The sequence below is a fragment of the Lynx rufus genome, unplaced genomic scaffold, assembly GCF_022079265.1.
Source record: "Lynx rufus isolate CCGP_SWC_20201006 ecotype Redwood Valley unplaced genomic scaffold, mLynRuf1.p SCAF_2, whole genome shotgun sequence".
Lineage (NCBI taxonomy): Eukaryota > Metazoa > Chordata > Mammalia > Carnivora > Felidae > Lynx > Lynx rufus.
This window is the reverse complement of record NW_025814834.1, coordinates 206,589,955-206,614,516: the sequence shown is the minus strand read 5'-3', so window position 1 is coordinate 206,614,516 and position 24,562 is coordinate 206,589,955. Positions and strand designations below refer to the sequence as shown.

At 42.3% G+C, this 24,562-nt stretch overlaps 1 protein-coding gene across 6 annotated transcripts in view; it reads right to left on the bottom strand.

Annotated features, from left to right (window-relative positions):
* The window catches only part of USP48 (ubiquitin specific peptidase 48), a 91,675-nt gene extending 69,584 nt beyond the window's left edge, over window positions 1-22,091 (bottom strand). For 5 of the 6 annotated variants that reach the window (XM_047082879.1, XM_047082880.1, XM_047082883.1 and 2 more), the window contains exon 1: window positions 21,795-22,089. In XM_047082879.1, coding sequence (XP_046938835.1) covers window positions 21,795-21,928 — 134 coding nt within the window. In that variant the 5' untranslated portion in view covers window positions 21,929-22,089. Of the gene's footprint in view, window positions 1-21,794 lie in introns of all 6 variants that reach the window. The other variant, XM_047082881.1, reaches the window with a different exon arrangement.
* Window positions 22,092-24,562: the final 2,471 nt, after the last annotated feature.

The following is a 24,562-nucleotide window of genomic DNA, read 5'->3' as shown; positions in this document are numbered from 1 at the left end:
AGACAGGAATCCCAAGCAGGCTCCTTCCTTGCCATCAGCACAGAGCCCAATGCAGGGATCAAATTCACAAACCATGAGATCATAACCTGAGCAGAAATCAAGAGCTGGACGCTTAACTGACTAAACCACCTAGATGCCCCATTATGACTCTAATTTTTCTAATGGGGAAGGCGTGATGTTCCTTATATATTTTTCACAAAAGAAAGCTTTTGAAAAGAGAAGAAATCACAATGAAAATAAGAAAATACTTCGAATTGAATAAAGCATACCAGAAGTTGTGAGATGGAACGAAATTAAGTGCTTAGAGGGGAATTTATAGCATTAAATGTTCATATACATATGTTTACACACACACACACACACACACACACACACATATAAAAAGCCTCAGGGTGCCTACTATCAACACTGCTATCAATCAATACATGTCCACTAGACAGATCACAACACGGATATAACAGTAAACAGTATCATTTTGTGTAACCCAAACCTAGCATCTTATAAAAGCAACTAGACTTCAAAGGGTGACACTTTCTGTCACACAGAGATGCCCAGATAATTACAGGACCTGAGGATACTGAAAGGAATGACAAAGTCCTAGGCATCAAAGACGGGCTCGCAGCACATGAGGTGACGGGCAAGTAAAAGGATAACTCCAGAGACATTAATGCAGTGATGGCATGAAGCACGGACTCTGGACTCCACAGCAGAGATCTCACAGGAAGGGAGGCACAGTGCTGTGGAGGTGAGAGTCTCCAAGGGTGCTCAGGAACTCACTCCATGGGGGAGGGAAAACTCCAGAGCATTCCAGGCAGAGGGGAGCAAATGGAGACGGAAGACTGGAGAATCAAGCAGGAGGAAATCAATGCAGCCCGCCCAGCTCCACCAAGCTACAGAGGGGAGGAGGCCTTCCAGCTCAGCACAGCTGGAGGCTTTGCAGGGAAGTCAGGGGCCACATCAGCTCACAGAACAGATAAGAGCTTGGACTTCTTCCAAGAAGCAGCAACAACAACAACAACAAGCCAGCGTAAGCTATTTAAAAGAAAAATCTGATTTGCACTTTAGAAAGAGCCTCTAATTGTCATTCTCTACCAGAGTGCCTTATAAGAATCACCTGAAGATTCCACAAGTTTTGCTTTTTCAATAAATGCCATTCTTACAAAGCTCCTCCTGCTTCTTTTTTTTTTTTTTTTTTTTTAATTTTTTTTTCAACGTTTATTTATTTTTGGGACAGAGAGAGACAGAGCATGAACGGGGGAGGGGCAGAGAGAGAGGGAGACACAGCATCGGAAACAGGCTCCAGGCTCTGAGCCATCAGCCCAGAGCCTGATGCGGGGCTCGAACTCACAGACTGTGAGATCGTGACCTGGCTGAAGTCGGACGCTTAACCGACTGCGCCACCCAGGCGCCCCTCCTCCTGCTTCTTAATAAGACAAGTTTTAAGCCTCTAAGGGTTTTTTTTTTTTTTAATGGGAGATTTTTCAAAGAATAAATCCTGGCTCTTCTTGTTTGTGTGTGTGTTGGGGGGGGGGAGGGGAACGACAGTGAAATTTACAAGGGATGCTGTTAGAAGAGACAAGAAATGAGGATCAGAAGATGCCGGTACCGCTGGCACCAAGTTCAAATCAACAGCACTTACTAATTATCACTTTTGTGGTGAGTGAGGGGGAAAAAGAAGTCAGGTTTTTATGTATGTGGTTCCATTTAAAATATTTTTTTGGTGCACCTGGGTGGCTCAGTCAGCTAAGCATCACCTTCCGCTCAGGTCGTGATCTCACAGTTCAGGAGTTCGACGTTCAAGTGGTGAGTTCGAGCCCCTGAGCTGGGCTCTCTGCTGTCAGCCCAGAGCCAGCTTCAGATCCTCTGTCCCCCCCTCTCTCTCTCTGCCCCTCCCCTGCTTGCGCTCTCTCAAAAATACATAAAACATTTTTTTTAAAAAAAATGCTTTTTAAAGGGTGGAAATGACATTTTAAAAAATGTTCTTTAAAGGATGGAAATCACAAAAAAATAGATGCCTTGAAAATACTCACATCTAGAAATTCATAAAATGTTCATTCATCCAACAACCTGATTTCATCTGAAATTCTGCATTCTGCCCAAAAGGATCCAAAAGAACATCAGCACGTAGCCTTTGGGACAGATGAGGCATCAGGATCCTGGCTAACCATGTTTCACAATGTGCAGTTACCATTCTGAGGCAGGGTGACTGGCCCTACAGCAGCCTTCTTCTTTGAGGGGATTCCAAGGTTGGATCTTTTCATCCACCCTTCTAAGACCCAACCTGCTCGGAAACATTGGCAGTGTTAAAATAAGCACGCCCATCTAAAGTTTTCCATTTCTCAGGTCAGGTTAAAAAAAAATCCCCAAAGCAAATTAACTATTAAAATAATGTCAGGGGCACCTGGGTGGCCCTCGGTTGAGTGTCCGACTTCAGGTCAGGATCTCACAGTTCATGGGTTTGAGCCCTGCGTCAGGCTCTGTGCTGACAGCTCAGAGCCTGGAGCCTGTTTCGGATTCTGTGTCTGTCTGTCTGTCTGTCTGTCTCTCTCTCTCTCTGCCCCTCCCCCACCTGTGCTCTGTCTCAGGTGCTTAAATAAATAAGCATTTAAAAAAGAAAAACAGGGGCGCCTGCGTGGCTCAGTCCGTTAAGTGTCCCCAACTTCGGCTCAGGTCATGATCTCACAGTTTGTGAGTTTGAGCCCCACATCAGGCTCTATGCCGACTAGCTCAGAACCTGGAGCCTGCTTCAGATTGTGTCTCCCTCTCTCTCTGCCCCTCCCCCGCTCATTCTCTCTCTCTCTCTCTCTCTCTCTCTCTCTCTCTCTCAAAAATAAAATAAACATTAAAAAAATTTTTTTTTAAGAAAAACAAAACAATGTCAATAACACTCTTTAAGGGGCTCCTGGGTGACTCAGTTTGTTGAGCCTCTGACTTGATTTTGGTTGAGGTCATGATCTGATGGTTTGTGAGATCAAGCCCTGCGTTGGGGTCAGGAAACCTTGCTGCAGTCAGAGCTTTTAAATACACCAGGAAGACACTGGTGGAACCAGAGGTGGGGATTCCCTCGATGAGAATGACTTGATCAGAGGCACAAAGGAAGAGTCTCAAAGTGAAAGGACCAGTTGGGAAGCCTACCAAGACTATGAGAATCACTACAAAAAACTCCTTGTGGTGAGGGTTCTAAGACGTGGGCTCGTTTTCAGATGAGGATCCACAAGTGACTCATTGATTTGCACAGTCCTTCTAAGATTGGTAAGCAGATTACTTCCATCAGTATTGAGCTGAGAGTCAAGGCTGAAGTCACCATTGCAGATGCTTAAATCAACCTTTTTAATAAATTGATTAGCAGTTGTTAAAAAAATAAAATAAAACCAAACAATGTCATTAAGTCTTCTTGGGGAGCCTGGGTGGTTCAGTTGGTTAAGCCTCCACCTACGGCTCAGGTCACGATCTCATGGGCTCACGGGCTCAAGCCCCGTGTCAGGTTCTGTGCTAACAGCTTGGAGCCTGCAGCCTGCTTCGGATTCTGTGTCTCCCTCTCTCTCAAAAATAAATAAACATTAAAAAATAATAATAAACATTAAAAATAAATGTTATATTTTGAAACACTGTTAGTAACAGCAAAAGACTGAAAATAAGCCCAGTATCAATTTACAGGGAACTGGTTGAATAACCTAAAGAAAATCCATACAGTACTATAAAATATAACCATATATAAGAGAAATGAATACAAATATCCAAAGACTGTACATGAAAGCTAATAGGAAATTTCTATTTACAAGCTGTAAATGATCCAAATATCCATCAGTAGAATAAACAAATTAGGGTAAATTCATACCACAGACTACTACTCAGTCCGCCTCCCCCCAAAAAACTGATACATGTAACATAGATGATTCTCAAAAGCATGATGTAAAGCAAAAGAATCCAGACACAAAAAAATAATGGACTGTTAGCAGTCCATTAATATAAAGTTCAAGAAAAGACAAAACTAATCTATGTAGAAAGAAATCAGAATAGTGGTTACCTAGAGGGAGATGGGAACTAAGTGGAAGAGGGTATGAAGGAACTTTCTGGGATGATGGAAATGTTCTCTACATTGATTGGGGTGGTGATTACATATAAAAACTTAGTGAACTCCCTTCACAAAAATTAACTCAAAATGGATCACAGACCTAAATATAAAACAACACAAAACAATAAAACTCCTCAGAGATAACTTAGGAGAAAAATCTAAATGATCTTGGATTTAGTGATGACTTTTTCGATACAACACTACACAATCCATGAAGATAAGAACTGATAAACTGGACTTCATTAAAATTAAAATTTCTGCTATGAAAGGCACTGTAAAGAGAATAAAAAGACCAGCCTCAGACTGGGAGAAACATATTTGCAAAAGACAACTGATAAAGGGCTGTCTTTTAAAATATACAAAGAGGGGCACCTGTATGTCTCAGTCAGTTGAGCATCTGAATTCAGCTCAGGTCATGATCTCATGGGTTTGTGAGTTCGAACCGTGCACTGGGCTCAGACTGGCAGCTCAGAGTCTCATTGAGGTCCTCACTTCCTCCTCTCTCACTGCCCCCTCCCAACTTGCGCTTTCTCTCTGAAAATAAGAACTTTAAAAAATAAATAAAATATATACAGAACTTTTTTTTTTTTTTAAGTTGAGAGAGAAAGAGGGAGAGCGCGCGCACGCATCAGAGAGAGGGGGAGACACAGACTCCCAAGCAGCCTGCAGTGGGGCCCGAACCCACCAACTGCAAGATCATGACCTGAGCTGAAGTCAGAGGCTTATTAACACACTGAGCCACTCAGGTACCCCTACAGAGAACTCTTAAAACTCAAAAATAAGAAAAACAACCTCATTGTTTAAAAATGAGCCAAAGCCCTTAACAGACACATCATCAAAGATATGAGCATATGAAAAGATGTTCCACATCATATGTCATCAGGGAAATGCAAATTAAAACCACAATGAAATACCACCACACACTTATTAGAATAGCCAAAATCCAGAACTCTGATAATAACAAATGATGGTGAGACTGGAGCAACAGGAACTCTCGTTGCTGGTGGGAATTCAAAGTGGTTACAGCCACTTTGGAAGACAGTCTGGTGTTTTGTTTTACAAAATTAAACATACTCTTATACCATACAACAATCATGCTCATTGGGCTCCTAAGCATGTATCCAAAGCAGCTGAAAACCTGTCCACACAAAACCCTGCACACAAATGTTTACAAAGCAGCTATGCACTTATTTGCCGAAACTTGGAAGCAACTAAGGAGTCCTTAAGTAGGTAATAAATAGTTGATAAAGGATAAGTAGGTGATAAAGAACGGACAAACCATACATGGTATATCCAAACATGAAATATTATACAGCACTAAAAAGAAATGAGCTACCAAGTGATGAAAAGAGCTTAAATACATACTACTAATCAAAAGAAGCCAATGTGTGGAGAGCTTGGGTGGCTCAGTGGGTCAAGTATCTGACTTTGGCTCAGGTCATGATCTCATGGTTCCTGAGTTCGAGCCCTGCGTCGGGCTCTGTGCTGACAGCTCAGAGCCTGGAGCCTGCTTCGGATTCTGTCTCCCTCTCTCTGCCCCTCCCCCACTCACACTCTGTCTCTCTCTCTCTCAAAAATAAACACTAAAAAATTTAAAAAAAAGAAGCCAATATGAAAAGGCCATGTACGATTTCTAATTATATTACATTTTGAAAAAGACAAAACTATGGAAATAGTAAAAAGTATAGTTGGGGGGGAATGTTAGGAGGGGTGGAAGGATGAATGGGCAGGGCAGAGGATTTTTAACCAGTGAATTATTCCATATGATACTATAATGGTGAATATGTCATTATACATTTGTCCAAACCCACAGAATCCAAACTCTAATGTAAACTATAAACATTATGATGGTTACCAGAAAGGAGGGAAGGGGGGTGGGGGGATGCGTTGAATGGGTGATGGGGATTAAGGAGCACACTTGTTTCACTATATTATACACCTGAAACTAATATTACACTAAATGGGATTTAAATTAAAACTTAAAAAAAAAAACAAAAACAAAAACAAAAACGGGCACCTGACTGGTCATCGGGTAAGAGCATGTGACTCTTGCTCTTGGGGTCGTGAGTTCCAGCCTCACTTTGAGCACAGAGGTTACTATAAATAAATAATAACCTCTTAGGAGAAAAAGAACACCAACCTAAACTAAAAACAAAACAAAAAACTATAGATACTGGATGATAATGATGTGTGAATGGAGACTGTTAACAGATGTAATCCTCTGGTGGGGGGTGCGATAGTGGGAAAGGCTATGCATATGTGGGCTCAGAGGTACATGGGAAACCTCCAGATTTGTACTCAATTTTGCTGTGACCCTAAAGCTACTCCATAAAATAAAGTCTAGGGGGCACCTGACTGGCTCAGTGGGCAGAGCAGGGGTCTCTTCATCTTGGGGTAAGATCTTGAGTTCAAGCCCCACATTGGGCTTGGAGCCTACTTAAAAAAACAAACTAAAAAACAAATAGCAGCACCCAAATATAAAATCTAAAAATGAAATCTACTGAAAAAAGTCTAAATGAACAGGACCTTTCAATGTATATAATTTTACCTCAATTTTTTAAAGCTTTTGACTTCTCAAAAACAAAACCAACCAGGAAGCTTTTAACTACTGACATAGAAACGTCTACAGGTATAAAACAGTGTATGGGAATGGGGTGCCTGGGTGGCTCAGTTGGTTCAGCACCAGACTCTTGATTTCGGCTCAGGTCATGATCTCACAGTTCGTAAGTTCGGCCCCACCTCAGGCTCTCCTCTGACAGAGCAGAGCCTGCTTGGGATTGTCTCCATGTCTCTCTCTCTCACAAAATAAACAAACATTAAAAACAAAAGTAAACAAAGAAAACACTGTATGCGGTATGCAACACTGTGTCAGAAAGGGGAGGAATAAGAAAATGTGCTTGCAGAAATAAAAGTTGTTCCTTGGGGTGCCAGGGTGACTCAATCAGTTAAAAGTCAGACTCAGGGGTGCCTGGGCAGCTCAGTCAGTTAAGCGTCCAACTTCAGCTCAGGTCATGATCTCACGGTCCGTGAGTTCGAGCCCCGCGTCGGGCTCTGGGCTGATGGCTCAGAGCCTGGAGCCTGCTTCCAATTCTGTGTCTCCCTCTCTCTCTGCCCCTCCCCCGTTCATGCTCTGTCTCTGTCTCAAAAAAAAAAAATAAATAAACGTTAAAAAAAAATTAAAAAAAAAAAGTCAGACTCAGACTTTCGGCTCAGGTCATGATCTCACCATTGTGATTTCGAGCCCTGTGGGAGCCTGCTTAAGATTCTCTCCCTCTCTCTCTCTCTCTCAGTGCACCCCCGCCCCTCGTATGCATGGGCATCATCTCGAGGTTCATGGGTGGTTCCTGGATTTAAGCCCTGTGTGGAGCTAACAGCCTGCCTGGAATTCTCTTGGCCCCTCCCCTGCTCCACCTCACAGGCTCTCTCTCAAAATAAACTTAGAATAGAAAAGAGGTGCCTGGTGGTGTGACTCAGGTCATGATCTCATGAAGATCCATGGGTTGGAGCCCGCGCTGGGCTCTGTGCTGACAACTCAGAGCCTAGAGCCTGCCTTGGATTCTGTCTCTGTCTCTCTCTCTCTCTGCCCCTCCCCTGTTTGTGCTGTCTCTCTCTTTCAAATATAAGCATTAAAAAAATTAAACAGAAAAAAAGCATAGGGGTTCCTGGGTGCTCTCTCAGTTAAGCATCCTACTTAATTCAGCTCAGGTCCTGATCCCGCCATTTGTGAGTTCAAGCCTCGCATCGGGCTCTGTGCTAACAGCTCAGAGCCTGGAGCCTGTTTCAAATTCTATGTCTCCTTCTCTCTGCCCTTCCCCAGCTGGCACTCTGTCTCTCTCTCTCAAAAATAAATAATAAACATTCAAAAAAAAATTTTTTTAAAGAATATAAAAGTTGTTTTTACAGAGGATGTGAAAGAAATGGGAGCAGAGGTGGGAATACACGTTCTCAATGCATACTTTTTAAAAATAATTTTCATATATATATATATATATACATACACACATACAAATAAAAACAAAAATCATTTCCCTATTTAAAACATGTAACTATCAACTATTCACCCTTAACTATTTAAGTTTTCATTGAAAAGGAAACTTTTTGGGGCACCTGGGTGGCTCAGTCAGTTAAGCGTCCGGCTTCAGCTCAGGTCATGATCCCATGGTCTGTGGGTTTGAGCCCCGCATCGGGCTCTGTACTGACAGCTCAAGAGCCTGGAACCTGCTTTGGATTCTGTGTCTCCCTCTCTCTCTGCCCCTCCCCAACTCATGCTCTGTCTCTCTCTCTCTCTCAAAAATAAATAAACATTTAAAAAAAAAATTTTTTTTAGGAGAGCCTGGGTGGCTCAGTCGGTTAAGCGGCTGACTTCGGCTCAGGTCATGATCTTGCGGTCCACAAGTTCAAGCCCCGCGTCGGGCTCTGTGCTGACAGCTCAGAGCCTGGAGCCTGGTTCAGATTCTGTGTCTCCCTCTCGCTCTGCCCCTCCCCCGTTCATGCTCTGTCTCTCTGTCTCAAAAAGAAATAAACGTAAAAAAAAAATTAAAAAAAAAAAATTTTTTTTTAAAGAAAAGGAAACTTGTTGAGTTACTAAAGCACCTATTTTCCTGAAGTGAACATAAAGGAGAAACAAGATGATCTGAACTCTAGGTTCTAGTCATTGAAAATTCTAGTGTTTTTCTTCATAACTTCATTGTATCAAGGTCTCAGGTATTAGACATGCAAGATATAATCAGACATAAAAACAAAACAGCCACAAACAGGTCCCTTAACATGTATGCCCCCCTTCCCTTCTCCTAGGATTTCTGCCAAAGTTTTACGCAAAAGAAGTATGAGAAGCAGCTGACAAAGTCAATAAAATTAAACACCAAATTTGTTAAATATCATGGATGGACGCCATCCTAAAGTGTTGGCAATCCTTTAGTTTATTGTATATTTAAAAAATGTTAAGTACATATTTTTAAGCTGAAGAATCCAATCAACCTTTGAGGTTCTGCCGCCTAGCAAAAGTGAAATATCTTCCTTTTTCCAAACCTCAAGTTATGCCCCATTAAGTCCAGATTCAAAACCTGCAGCTCATAAAAATGATCAATATATCCAACTCTTGTAATTAGCATATTAAATCACTTGGCCTGAAATTCAAATTTCTATTAGAGAAAGGGATTAACCAAGCAAAAAGGATTTAAAAAGTGAGCCTACTGGGAAATACGTGAATCCTTTCTAATAGGATATCCACCAAATTGGTATTAAAGGAAAGATGTTGGGAGGTAGGAGGGAGGTGCTAACTGGCAAGTCAAAAGTCTCTCCCTGTGTGGATAGGCTTATTTAAGACTTGGAATTTTTTTCTTTTTCCCTCCTACAGTGGAACTCAGTTCTCCAAGGAGGAGGATTTGAAACATTTCTCAAGCTTTATACGATTTGGGAAATAATGGCTTCATGCTTAAATAAAATACGTTCCAACTTCACTCATAAAAGATACCATCATTCGCTGATAAAACTGGCAAAAATTTTTTAAATTTCATACTCAATTGATGTCAAGGACACAGAGACACGGATTTCACGTATTGTACAGACAGCGGGAGCAAATCTTGCAATAATAATGTATTTCAAAAGCCTTAAGAATGTTCATGTAAAGTTTACAACTTTTTTCTAAGAAAATAATCAAAAAGGTAAGATAATATTTATTTGCAAGGATGCTCAGAAGGAGCACAACAAAAAAAGACCTGAACAAAAGAAGAAGGGGTGGGGGAGGCCAGTAAAAGGCAGGCAGGCAGGCAGACAAATGCCCAATAGGAAAATAGTTCAATACTTTGGGGCATGTAAAATGGAATATGATGCAGTGATTAGAAATTAGTACTTTTGGGGCGCCTGGGTGGCGCAGTCGGTTAAGCGTCCGACTTCAGCCAGGTCACGATCTCGCGGTCCCGGAGTTCGAGCCCCGCGTCGGGCTCTGGGCTGACGGCTCGGAGCCTGGAGCCTGGAGCCTGTTTCCCATTCTGTGTCTCCCTCTCTCTCTGCCCCTCCCCCGTTCATGCTCTATCTCTCTCTGTCCCAAAAATAAATAAACGTTGAAAAAAAAAAAAAAATTTAAAAAAAAAAAAAAGAAATTAGTACTTTTAGGGGCGCCTGGGTGGCGCAGTCAATTAAGCATCCGACTTCAGCCAGGTCACGATCTCGCGGTCCGTGAGTTCGAGCCCCGTGTCAGGCTCTGGGCTGATGGCTCAGAGCCTGGAGCCTGTTTCCGATTCTGTGTCTCCCTCTCTCTCTGCCCCTCCCCCGTTCATGCTCTGTCTCTCTGTGTCCCAAAAATAAATAAACGTTGAAAAAAAAAAAAGAAATTAGTACTTTTATAAACTCTGTAACATCCTGTGGATACATTCTTAGTACTAACTTAAAAAATACCTTTCCAGGGGTGCCTGGGTGGCTCAGTCGGTTAAGCAGCCGACTTAGGCTCAGGTCATGATCTCACGGTCCGTGAGTTCAAGCCCCGCGTCAGGCTCTGTGCTGACAGCTCAGAGCCTGGAGCCTGTTTCAGATTCTGTGTCTCCCTCTCTCTGACCCTCCCCTGTTCATGCTGTCTCTCCCTGTCTCAAAAATAAATAAAACGTTAAAAAATAAGAATAAAAAAAAAATACCTTTCCAAATGCACATACAACATAAAGGTATTTTTTTATGTGCCTGTAAAAAAATCAGAAGGAATTATACAAAAATATTACAACCTGTTGTCTGAGGGGTAGCTTTTATTTTTGATGGCTTCATCAAGTCACCAGCGAGCTCAGACTCCTTAGAAGCCTAATGTCACTACATTCCACTTTAGCTCATCAGTACTCAAATTGGAGTGCACATAGGAGAATATATAATAAATAAAGCCACAAGAAAAACATCTTGTGCCATCTTGGAATCTAAATTTCAATTAGTTTTATTACACAAAGTTGAAAGAGTGTTTTTTTTTTTTTAATATTACACAGGAAAGAATTTTAGATCAAATAGGAATTTTTCTTTTATTCATTTCTTTGTAAGATTGTCCTAAATATAAGAATAACTTTTTCTTAATAATTAGATCATTGCCTTGGAAGCCAAGAAAGACATGAGGTACAGAGGATTTGTAAAAGAAAGCCCCATTTAGCTAATTTTTATTCCCCCCCCATGTATGTCCTCTCTCTCCCTCTCTCCTTCTCTCCCTCCCCCTCCCTCCCTCTTTCCCTCTCTTCTAAACCTTCTTCTGTCATCAAAGCTATTTACCACTGACAGTCATTCAACTCTCTTCTACATTGCAAAGGTCACAAAAACAGGAAACCCTTAAATTCTTCCAGGCCCTTACTTCCCTAATCACAAGAATAAAATAAGTTATCAACACCATGTGGACCTAGATCTCATTCTGAAAGACAATAGAAGAGAGCTTGTAGAGGACAGTAAAGATAATACCTTTAGGACCTGGGGGAAGATGAAGAGTTCTTAAACCAAATACACACAAGAAAGTAACAACCATAAAGAAAAATATTGATAAATTGGGCTATAATGAAATTAGTGCTTCTGTTCATTAAAAAATGCTACTGACAGGGGCGCCTGGGTGGCTCAGTCGGTTGGGCAGCCGACTTCGGCTCAGGTCTCGATCTCGCGGTCCGTGAGTTCGAGCCCCGCATCGGGCTCTGGGCTGACAGCTCAGAGCCTGGAGCCTGTTTCAGATTCTGTGTCTCCCTCTCTCTCTGACCCTCCCCCGTTCATGCTCTGTCTCTCTCTGTCTCAAAAATAAATAAACGTTAAAAAAAAAAAAAATGCTACTGACAGTAAAAAGTAGGTGCACCTGGGTGGCTCGGTCATTAGAGCATGTGACTTTTGATCTCAGGGTTTTAAGTTCAAGACCCCGGTTGGGGACAGAGATTACTTAAAAATAAAATCTTAAAACAAACAAACAAAACAAAGTAAGGCCACCTGGGTGGGTCAGTGGTGGACTTCCGACTTTGGCTCAGGTCATGATCTCATGGTTCATGAGTCTGAGCCCTGCATCAGGCTCTGCTGTCGGTACAGACCGGCTTTGGATCCTCTGTTCCCTTCTCTCTGCCCCCCCTTCCCTACTTGCGCGCTCTCTCGCTGTCTCTCAAAAATAAACACTTCTGAAAAATGAAACGATTTTTTTTTTAAAGTGTAAAAAGGCAAGAGTGGAAGATTTTTGCTATATATTCAAAGCTTTCTTTAAAGTGTTTTCTACACTCAACATAGGACTCAAACTCAGGACCCCGAGGTCAAGAGTTGCATGCTCCTCTGTGCCAGCCAGACACACCCCAACAAAGCTTTATTTTATCCAAAATAAAGAACTACAAATCAACACAATAACCAAATAGAAGAATGGGGCCTGGGGTGTCTGGCTGGCTCAGTCGATCTGTCTCTCCCTCTCACAAAATAAATAAACTTTATTTTTTAAATTTTTTAAAATGTTTATTTATTCTTGAGAGAGAGACAGAGCATGAGCATAAGCAGGGGAGGGGCAGAGAGAGAGGGGGAGACAGAATCGGAAGCAGGCTCCAGGCTCTGAGCTGTCAGCACAGAACCCAACAGGAAACTCGAACTCACAAACTGTGAGACCAAGTGAGCCACCCAGGCACCCCTAAAATAAATAAACTTTAAAAAAGTAAAATAAGGGCTCCTGGGTGTGGCTCAGTTGTTAAGCACCAGACTTCAGCTCAGGCTAAACTCCATTTGGGAGTTCGAGAGTTCGAGTCCCACATTGAGTGAGCTCGAGCCCCACTTTGGGTGAGCTTCTGTCCCACTTCAGGTAAAACACAAGCCCCACTTCTCTCTCTCAATCAATCAAAAAATAAAATAAAACCACAGTTCGGTGTCATGACACACCCATCATAATGGCTAAAATTAAAACGATTATGGTGAGGATATATAGCAAATGAATTCTCTCACAGAGCACTCATGAGAGTAGAATGTGGTATGACCATTTTGGAAAACAGTCTCTGGCATCATCTAATAAGGTAAATAAACTTCTATGACCCAGCAAGTCCTTTTATCAAAAATGTATACATAAAGGGGCACCTGGGTGGCTCAATGGATTGAAGCTCCAACTTCAGCTCAGGTCATGACCTCACAGTTCATGGGTTTGAGCCCCACATCGAGCTCGCTGCTGTCAGCAAGGAGCCCACTTTGAATCCTCTGCCCGCCTCTTTCTGCACCTCCCATGCTCACACGCTCTCAATAAATAAATAAAATATATATATATATATATATATATATACACACATACACACACACACACACACACACATATATGAAAAAAAAAGCGTATGTATGGCACCAAAAGATACATACAAAAGTTTTCACTGCAGCTTTGTTCATAACAGCCAAATACTGGAAAAATTCCAAATGACCATTAGCAGCAGAAAGGATAAAGTATATTGCAACACAATGAAATACTGCACATTAAAAATGAACACACTACCATTACCCACAATGTGGACAAATCACACAATGCTGAACAAAAGAAGCCAGACACAAAAAGAACTACAAGGTATAACTAATTATATACAAAGTTCAAAATAGGCAAAGCAATCTGCCGTGTCCAAAGTAAGGGCAGTGCTTGGTTACTTTTAAGGAGCAGGAAGAGGTTACTGACCAATTAAGAGGCAGCAAATGAAACATGGGTGCGTTCTGGAATGCTAGTAACATTTTAATATTGGTGGCAGATACATAGGTATGTTCCCTTTGTGATAATTCATCCTGTGTAATTTTTATGATTTGTGTACTTTCCTGTATGTAAAAAAATAAATTTTAATTGAAAAAGAACACTAGAAAAATTCTAAGAGTAATTAAGAAGGATTCACCCTATCAGGTATTTTTTAATTGTTACCCAGTAAGTGGAACGGGGATCCTAAGAGATACAATGAATCAAATCATTAGAACCAGGATGAGAAATAAATCCAAGTATACCCAATAATTTGTCATATAATAAAGGTAGCCTTTTGAACTCATGGAGGAAAAGACTAGATTACTCAATAAATGGTTTGAAAAAATTGAGTAGCCATTTGGTGAAAAGTAAAATAAAGATAGATCTTTATCTCACTCCCTCAATCAAATGAAACTGAAGAGGACAAAGGATGAATAAAAAAAAAAAAGACTGAATACATAAAATGAGACCATCAGTACTAAAACAAAACATGGGTGAATATTTCTACAATATTGGAATTGGGAAATCCAGAAGCCATAAAGATAAGCATTGATAATATGACCACATAAAAATATCATGAGTTTGAATGTACCAAAAGAGAAACAAAACCCACAAAGTCAAAAAAAAAAAAAAAAAAATTGGGGGCAAAGTATCTTCAGCAGAAATACTCAAAGAGCTCTTGAAAATCAGTAAGAAAATGATCAACAATCCAGAACACCCATATATAACAAGATGCCCAAAGCCACTAGCAAAAAAAAAAAAAAAAAAAAAAAAAAGGCATATGAAAATAAGATGGTATTTTTCACTAATGACGTTGACGTTTGAAATAAGAATGCCTATTCCCAGGGTGAAATAGGGTGAATACAGGATGCAGTATTAAATAGTATGAACTTTTACCACCAATCAAAATTTTAAATGGTCATCATGCCCTTTACCTCAGCAGTTTCTCAACTTGCAACCTAAGTGAAAACATTCACTCAACCCAGATACATATAGAGGGATGTTTACAGAAGCAGGATCTATACAGCAGCAAAACCCAGAAACCCAAAGGTCCATCAGGAGGCAAATGGCTAAATTATAACACATCTACCTCTACACAATGAAGTATCACATAGCTATTAAAAAGAATAAGGTAAGTTTTCTAGATGCACTAATATGGAAAAAGGTACATTATCAAATAAAAATAACTGGCAAAAAGTATGCAGTGGGACATTCTTCCCCTTTTAAAAATTTTTTTTGATTTATTTTTATTTTAGAAAGAGCTAGGGAGGGAAATAAATAAATAAATAAATAAAAAATAAATAGTGAGCTAGGGAGGAAGGGAGGGGCAGAGCAAGGGAGAGACTCTTAAGCAGGTTCTGCTCCCAACACCCAGCACTGAACAGGAGGCAGGGCTAGATCACAAGACCCTGAGATCTTGACCTTATCAGAAACCAAGACTTCGATGCTTAACCAACTGAGCCACCCAGGAGCTGCTCCCTTTTTCTTCTAAAATAACAATCATGCTGTTTGATTATATTGTCTCACCTGTAAAATATATGGCACATGAGGGGTGCCTGGGTGGCTCAGTAGGTTAAGAGTCCGACTCTTGCTTTTGGTTCGGGTCAAGGTCTCTCAAGATCTCAGGGTTCACATCAGGGCTCTGTGCTGGCAGTGCGGAGCCTGCTTGAGATTCTCTCTCCCTCTCTCTGCCCTTCCCCACTGAGTCTCTCTCTCTCCAAAATAAATAAATAAAAACTTTAAATTCCCAATGTTTATAGCAGTACTATCAACAATAGCCAAAGTATGGAAAGAGCCCAAATGTCCATCGACAGATAAATGGATAAAGATGTGGTATATATATGTGGTATACACGCACGCATGCACGCACTGGAGTACTGCTCGGCAATCAGAAAGAATGAAATCTTGCCATTTGCAACAACCTGGATAGAACTCTAGTTCCCTCTAGGGTATTATGCTAAGCGAAATCAGTCAGAAAAAGACAAATCTAGGACTTCACTCATATGTGGAATTTAAGATTCAAAACAGATGAACATAAGGGAAGGGAAACAAAAATAAAAACAGGGAGGGGGACAAAACACAAGAGACTCTTGAATATAGAGAACAAACAGAGGGTTGCTGGAGGAAGGATGGGCTAAACGGGCAAAGGGCATTAAGGAAAACACTTGGTGGGATGGGCACTGGGTGTTAGAGGGGATGAATCACTGGAATCTATTCCCGAAATCATTGGTGCATTATATGCTAACTTGGATGTAAAGTTAAAAATTAATTAACTAAAAATAAATTTAAAAAGAAAAAAAAACTTTAAAAATTTATAAAACATATGGCACATGAAGAAAGGAACTTCACCTTCTGGGGCTCTCTACACCAAGCTCACATAGTAGATACCAAAAACATCTGTCGAATGAAAGAATGAATATTACCCCAGCAAGGCACAGAACAGGTACCCAATAAGTATTTACCATGTTTAAATATATGTATCATATTTAAAAAATACGCAGAAAGAGAAAAAGAGGATATGTATACAACGTTAATGGTGGGTAGCTATGAGCCTGAAATTAAGGAGGAGCTGAGCTTTCACACAAAAACTGGGTAAGGATTAAGTGTTCTGAGTGTTCAAGGGCTAGACAGCAGAAAGATGCAAAACAATGAACAAGAATAGACAAGGACACGTGTTTCATGGAACACAGACACCTATTTAAACCAACAACTTACAGGGGCACCAGGCTGCTTGGTTGGAGGAACATGTAACTCTTACTCGGAGTTGTGAGTTTGAGCGCCATGTTGGGTATAGAGATTACTGACAAATAAAACCTTTGTTTTTGGACTAGAGCTATGAGAAGTCATTGAAATGTTTTTGAAACTGGCATGATACTGACTTACTAGAATGCTTTAATTTTATAACAGTCATCAGTACTGTTTCTCTAAGGAGAACAGAGTGGACACTGTACTTCTATATACACAGCTAGAAGTATAAACTAGTCCAGACTGAAAATCCATATCAAAATTTTAACTGTTACACACACACACACACACACACACACACAAATTAACACACACACACAAATTAACACACAAGACCTATCAGATCAAAAAGTATGATAAACATTGTGTTAGTGAATGGTGTGAGGAAACGAGACATTCTTACACAGGACTGTAAAGTGGAACCATCATTCTGATGGGCAATTTAGCAATATGGATCACAATGAAAAATCCACAGCTCCCACCCAACCAATTTACTGCAAGGAACTTAACTATCACCCTCATTGTTAGCAAAACCTCTGCTTGTAAGAATTAAGACACAGTATTTTCAGAAATCTGTGGATATAGGATTTACTATAGATTGCTTTCATCTGTGATTGTACCAAGCAGTTTCAGAAATGTAAATAAAAGTCTTGATTCACCTAGTCTTTGAGTAGATCTAAACACTGCTTCACCTCTGGAATCTCCTCTAACAATCGTGTACTTAAAAAAAAAAAAAAAGTATATTGATGGGGCACCCAGGTGGCTCAACTGGTAAAGAAAGCATCCCACTCTTTATTTTGGCTCAGGTCGTGATCTCAGGGTTGTGAGCCTAACAGGATGGAGCTTGCTTGTGATTCTCTCTCCCTCTCACTCTGCCCCTGCTCATTTGTTTTCTCTCTTTAAATAAATATTTAAAGAAAGGATATTGATACCATTAGTTTAATCCTTTAAAATATTCTTGCTAAGGGGCGCCTGGGTGGCTCAGTCGGTTAAGCGTCCGACTTCAGTTCAGGTCTCGATCTCAATCTCGCAGTCCGTGAGTTCGAGCCCCGCGTCAGGCTCTGGGCTGACGGCTCAGAGCCTGGAGCCTGCTTCCGATTCTGTGTCTCCCTCTCTCTCTGTCCCTCCCCCATTCATGCTCTGTCTCTCTCTGTCTCAAAAATAAATAAAAATAAAAATAAAATAAAAATAAATAAAACAAAATAAAATAAAATAAAATAAAATAAAATAAAATAAAATAAAATATTCTTGCTAAGAGTCCGAAGAAACGCTTAAACAAAAGGAGAAAATGGGAGCACCTGCATAGCTCAGTTGGTTTAAGTGTTGTACTCTTGATTTCGGCTTAGGTCATGGTCTTGCAGTTTGTGGGTTCGAGCCCCACGTCAGGCCCTGTGCTGAGGTGTAGAGCCTACCAGGGATTTTCTCTCTTTCTCTGCCCCTCCCCCAGCTCATGCCCTCTCAAAATAAATGAACTTTAAAGAAGGAAAGAAAAAAAGGAGACACCTAGTGGAAAAGAAACTTTTGATATTTATATAAAAAATGCTTGGACCTCAGATTATTCATGGTCTCAAAAGCACAAGCAGAGAAAAGAAAGAAAGAAAGAAAGAAAGAAAGAAAGAAAGAAAGAAAGAGAGATCTGGACTGCATCAATATGGCTTTTGCACTACAAATAACATCAAAATGTGAAAACCCACAGAAATGAGAAAATTTTTGCCAATATAAGGGATGTGTATCCAATAAAGAACTCTTCCAACTCAATAATAAAAAAATACATAACCCAATTTTAAAATGGGCAAAGGACTCGAATAGACATTTCTCCAAAGATACAGGAATGGCCAAGAAGCACATGAAAAGAAGCTCAACCTTAGTCATCAGGGAAATGCAAATCAAAACTACAGGGATACCATTTATACCTACTAGGATGACTGTGAAGAAAAAAAGACAACCAAACACAAGAGTTAAGGACATGGAGAAATCTTCATCTGAACCATGAATATGCAAAATACCACAGCCACTTTGGAAAATAATTTGTCAGCTCCTCAAAATGTTAAACAGAGTTTTATGACCCAGCAATTCCACTCCTACATATATACCCAAGATAAAAGAATACAACTGCACAAAAACCCTACACAAACGTTCTTGGTAGCAGCCAAAAAGTAGAAACCCAAATGTCTGTCAGCTGATGAACGGATATATAAGTATGTAGTACATATAAAATGGAATATTATTCAGTAACAACAAAAAGAAAAATGGCCAACAAACATGGAAAAAGATGTTCAATTCATTGGTCATTACAAACATGCAAACCAAAAGTACAAGATGCCACTTCAAACACACTAGGATTGCATAAAAACAAAGAGAAAATAGCAAGTGTTGACAAGCATGGAAAGAAATTGAAACCCTCCTACATTCCTGGTGGGAATGTAGAATGAACGGCACAGCAGCTGTAGAAAACTGTGGCGGTTCCTCAGGGAGTTAAACGTAATTACCATGACCCAGCAATTTCACTCCTAGGTATACACTCAAAAGAACTGAAAGCACGTATTCTAACAAAAACCTGTACCCAAATGTTCATAGCAGCACTATTCCTAACAGCCAAAAAGTGGATAGAACAAAAATGTTTATCAAGTTAACTATGCTAGGTGAAGTGATGGATGTGTGAACTACCTTGATCTTGGTAATCATCCCACCATGTTTATCAAATCATCACGTTGTAAACTTCAAATACAGGTTATTCTATTTGTCAATTATTTGTCAATAAGGTCGGGGGGAAATTTTCTAAGGTCATCAACTGACGGATAAACAATATGATATATCCAAACAAAGGAATATTATTCAGCCCACAAAAAGGAATAACGTACTGATATACGCTACAACATGGAAGACACTGAAAAACATACTACCTGAAAGCCACACAAAAAAAGGCCACATATTGCCTGATTCCATTTACATGAAATATTTAGAAGAGACACCTACAAGACAGGAAGTTCAGTGGTTGCCAGAAGGTGGCATGAAGGGGAAACGGGAAGTGACTGTTTAAAGGATATGGAGTCTCCTTTTAAGGTAACAGAAAAAGCTGGGGGCACCTGGCAGGCTCAGTAGGTAGAGCACGTGACTCAATCACTGGGGTTTTGAGTTCAAGCCCCACATTGAGGGTAGAGCCTACTTTAAAAATTAAAATTAAAAAAGGCAGGGGCAGGGGACGCGCGGGGGGGACTCCTGGGTGGCTCATTCAGTTAAGCCTCCCTTTGATTCAGGAACTAGACAATGGTGATGGTTGTACAACTTAATTGTATACTATTTTTTTTTAATGTTTACTTATTTTTGAAAGAGAGCACACATGTGGGGAGGTAGTGGGAGGGAAGAGGCAGATAGAGAGGGAAACAGAGGATCGGAAGCCAGCTCTTGGTGGCTGCAGAGAGCCCGATGCTGGTCTCAAAATCACAAACTGTGAGATCATGACCTGAGCCGAATGCTTAATCAACTGGGCTACCCAGGGACCCCTGTATACTTTAAAAGAATACATTTTGTTGTCTTTTGCACACTTTTTAAAATGAAATACTGACACATGCTACAACGTGATGACCCTTGAAAACTACACTAAGTCAAAGGAGTCAGTCACAAAGTCCACATATTTTGTGGTTCTATTCACATGACATGTCCAAGACAGGCAAATTTAGAAGCAGAAAAGTTGATGGGTGGTTGCCTGGAGCTTGGGTGGTGGGTGATGTACAGAGGACTGAGTGCCAATCCAATGGCTAAAGGGCTAGGTGGGGAGGTGGGCAAAACGTTCTAAAGTCAAGACTGTGGGCATTGCTAAACAGCCCTGAATATACAAACAGAAACCACTGAATAGTACATTTTAAATAGGTGAATCATACAATATGTGAATTCTATCTCGATGCTTTAAAAAAAAAAAAAAAAAACCTGTTTGGATATAAACCTTGCAATTGCAACTTAAAAAGAACTTTTTTAATGTTTTTGAGAGAGAGATAGAGAGCACGAGTGGGGGAGGGGCAGAGAGAGGCAGACAGAATCAGAAGCAGGCTCCAGGCTCTGAGCTGTCAGCAAAGAACTGGGTGCAGGGCTTGAACTCAGGAACTTAATGGACTGAGCCACCCAGGCTACCTGAAACTTAAAACTCTTAGGACATTCCCCTTATAAGGATCGCAGTCAATTTCTACTCCCTAATTTGCGTTAAAATCAGAATTCTAACAGTGATAGAGTGGTTTGTTTTTTTTTTTTTTTTTTTTTTTTGCTTCTCTAGAATCTAATTATTTTGGGAAACTAACTGAAGCTTAATAAATTCTGTTATACACAGCCTCTGTCATTCCAGGGCTTACTGTTGGAGTCAGATGTCCCCTCCTTGCAAGCCAGATGCCCTAGAACTTGGAATTATTCGTTAGCCTTATGGAAGCTCCCTAACCTGAATCACTTCTCAACCTAGACTTAAATTCCAAAGTGAGACCTTGACTTCCATTCCTTCCGGGTCCCGCCGCTTAAAAACTCCAGAAAGCCTTTACTAAATGCCTGCTGAAGTAAAGCTACTGAGCATGCCCGGTTTGGCCAACTCAATTCAACAACATTCCAGAACAAAAACTATAGTTCCCGCGTTAAAAGGTGGAAAAACAGAAGAGACAGGAACAATGCCTAAGAATTCGAACTAAAAGGAAAGGCAAGATTCAAGGGCTAAGCAGAAGTGAAGGACAGAACTTACACAGCTCACACTTCGCACTTGGTAAAGTGGTACGGTCGAAACGGCCCCCCAAAAAAGGGGGGGAAAAAGCTAAAACAGATGAACGAGAGGGTAGGTCAACTGGGGGTGAAGGTGTCGATGACGTAGACTACCCATACGGTTCTCTAAATCAGCCCTATCCGAAACTAATACTAAGACGACCAAGCCTTAGCGTCACCAGTAATAAAAGATATACTGTGATGAAACTCACTTCCAAGAAGTTCCCTTTCTACAATGGAAAAAGCCGAGCCGTGGCCAAGATACAACAGCCAACAACGTTTGCTAAGCTCTCAGCTCCTGCCTTCAACCATTTCCACCGCCATCTTCTAGATAAGAACCTAGAACCGTTTCTAAAGGGCTTCCAGCAGCATCACCTCCATGCAAAGCCCGGGAAGGCTGCGTTACTCAGGTCGCCCAGACGGCGTTAAGGAGGAAGCCTCCACCTTGCCCCTCTCCGCGCCTGCTAGATGCACGCAGCTGGCTGCTGTCCTCTTTCCCCCAATATGACCCCCGGCCCCCGGCCCGGTTTTCCGAAGTCCGAACCGGGGGCGCAAGGCCCAGTGCGCGGGCCTCACCTGCACACGCCGCGGATGCAAGGCTCCAGCCAGATGCGGTACGCGGTCTCGATGTGCTCCTGCGACACCTCCTCGGGCCGCACCGTCTCCGCCCAGCGCCAGGCCGCCTTCTCCAGCTGCAGCCGCGGGGCCATGGCCTTGGCCCGAAGAGCGCCTCCCGAGCCGAGCCGTCGCTGCTGTTGCTGCTGCCGCTGCCGCCGCCCAAATGGGCTCCGCCACCTGCCAGCAATGGGGACCAGGCGATCCCTCAGCCAGCTGGCCAGTCAATCACCTGTGCGCGCCACTGCCGCCGCGCCCGCCCGCCCGCGCCCGACCCGCACGACTAGCCGCAAAGCGCCGCCGCCGACACCCGACACCCCTCGCGCCCGCAGACGTTGGAGGTATACTTCCCCGCCGCGGTGGGCGCATGCGCGTTCCCAGCAGTCTTTGCGCCACCCCGCGCCTCTAGCCCGACGGGTGGAGGAAGGGGAAGCACCCTGTTCGAGGTAGTGTTGCCACGTCCTCACCGGCGCTGCTGGGGAAGCAGCGTCTGAGCACCTGTCCAGGGTAGCGTCCTGCGAACCACTACCCTAACAAGCTGGCACCTCGAGGGCAAAAGGCTGCCTATTCTCGCTCTCTGGTACTTCCCCTTAACCTTGAAGGAATCACGCGAGAAGCTACTCAACGCACATCATAGGGCCGCTGGACTGCGGGGTAGGACCTGAAACCAGGTCACCAAAAAAACGACGGTCGGCTCTGTAGAGGATGATTAAACTTGAGCCTGGACCGGTTCCGACTCCTTTCCCGAGCCCTCCTGACGTCACGGGATGTTCTGGGCCTTTCCTCAAGTAGAACTGGACTACATGTCCCGGCATGCATAGCGTGCTGTCACTCACTGGATGCGAGGCATGCTGGGATTTGTAGTCCTCGAGGTGGAGGGGGGCTTCGGGTGAGGTGGGCTTCGGGTGGGGTTTCTCTGGCTGGGAGGGTCTTCTGGCAGCTGGCTGACCCCCTGACTGCTGTCCTCTCTTTTAGAGGACCTAGTCCTTTTCCGAAGCTCTTCTCTAGCTCCCGGGTTTAAAAATATTTCCTTTTTACAAGTCCTGCCCCAGGATCTAAAGAGTAGCCTTATCATAATGTTTTGCAAACTGTAAAGGGCACTGTTGGAGGGAAGGTTTTGAGGACTTTACATTTGAATGAGAGCCCTCCGGGGGTCTAAGCGCTAATTTCTGACTCAGCAGTTTACCAGCTGGGTAACCTTGGACTTGATGCTTAAAGTGTGCTAGTCATTCATTAGATAAACATTTGCTGAAAGCACGACGAAGATAAGACGTGGTCCCGGCCTTGGCGTGGGGGGGGGGGGGGGGGGCGGTGAGGTGAGAGCGGTAGAAACACAAAGATCCCCTTCCCAGCCTTGGAAGGTTTGCAGTACTTGGTAAAAGGCTTACTAGAAGAGGTAATTCCTAAACACATCTTGAAAAATCAGTAGAACTTAGCCAGGATAGAAAAAAGGCACCATTACAGACAAAGGGAACCCTAAGGAGCAAAGGCACAGAAGAGAGAAACTTCTTGGTGTGAGAAAACAAATTTTGAGACAGAGGGAGGTTAGGTTAGAGGTAAGCCTTGAGAGGCAGGCCGACTTTGCCTTTATCCCAGAGATTCCTTGAAATGTTTAAAGCTGGTGAGGCATACATTGGAGATTTGCATTTTGTATAGCTTTTTCAGTTTGAGTCAAGGTCAAAAGTAGAGAAACCTCTTAGAAGACTACTGAAGTAATAACAGGCCAGAGATTATGAAGGCCTAAACTGGGGCAATGTAATTGTACCAGGGGTGGGGTATAAAAGCACAGCCCAGGGGCTCCCAAACAGACCAGGTTCAACCACTTGCCACTGACAAAATCCAAAGGCAGAGCATGAGTGGCAGTAGTGGTGGTGAAACGAGAAAGGAATTTATTTCTGTGAGGCCGACTCGGGGAAGACCATGGACTAGCATCTCAAAGCCTTCTCTAAAGGGCTGAAAATATGTTTACATTTATATAAGGAAAATGAGAGACTAAGGTCGTTAGGTACTAGCAGGTAAGCAGCGAAGGTCAGGTCAGTCTTCCTCAATCACTCCTGGTCTGGCTGGCCCAGGGCAGTCCTTGTTGCTTCAGGGGGTGATTTTGGCTCACATGGTGGGGGGGGCGGTGCTTTGCCTGCAGGGTCTTTTGCCAGAATTAGGAAATAAGCTGGAAAGAACTTAATCAATTAGAAAGTACATAATGTGGTCAAAATGGAGGTTGTCCTGTTTCATAATACATAACCGCCTGAGGAGACAAATTTGAAAGATACCTAGGATGTGGAATTGCTACAACTTGATGATGTTGGTCTATTCACCTGTTATTTGACCTTCAAGTTTGGGTCATAGCCCTTTCCTTGGTGCTTACAGCTCCCTGTGCCACCCATTGTCTCACTTAGCAAATGATGAAATTGTATTATTCACCAGGCTGTCACTGCTATATGCCAGTTTTCTTTTTTTTTAATTAAAAAAAATTTTTTTTAATGTTTATTTATTTTTGAGACAGAGAGAGACAGAGCATGAATGGGGGAGGGTCAGAGAGAGAGGGAGACACAGAATCCAAAGCAGGCTCCAGGCTCTGAGCTGTCGGCACAGAGCCCGACGTGGGGCTCGAACTCACAGACCGTGAGATCATGACCTGAACCGAAGTCGGACACTCAACCGACTGAGCCACCCAGGCGCCCCTATATGCCAGTTTTCAAACCTGGGTAATAGTTTCTACCAAGTGAGAT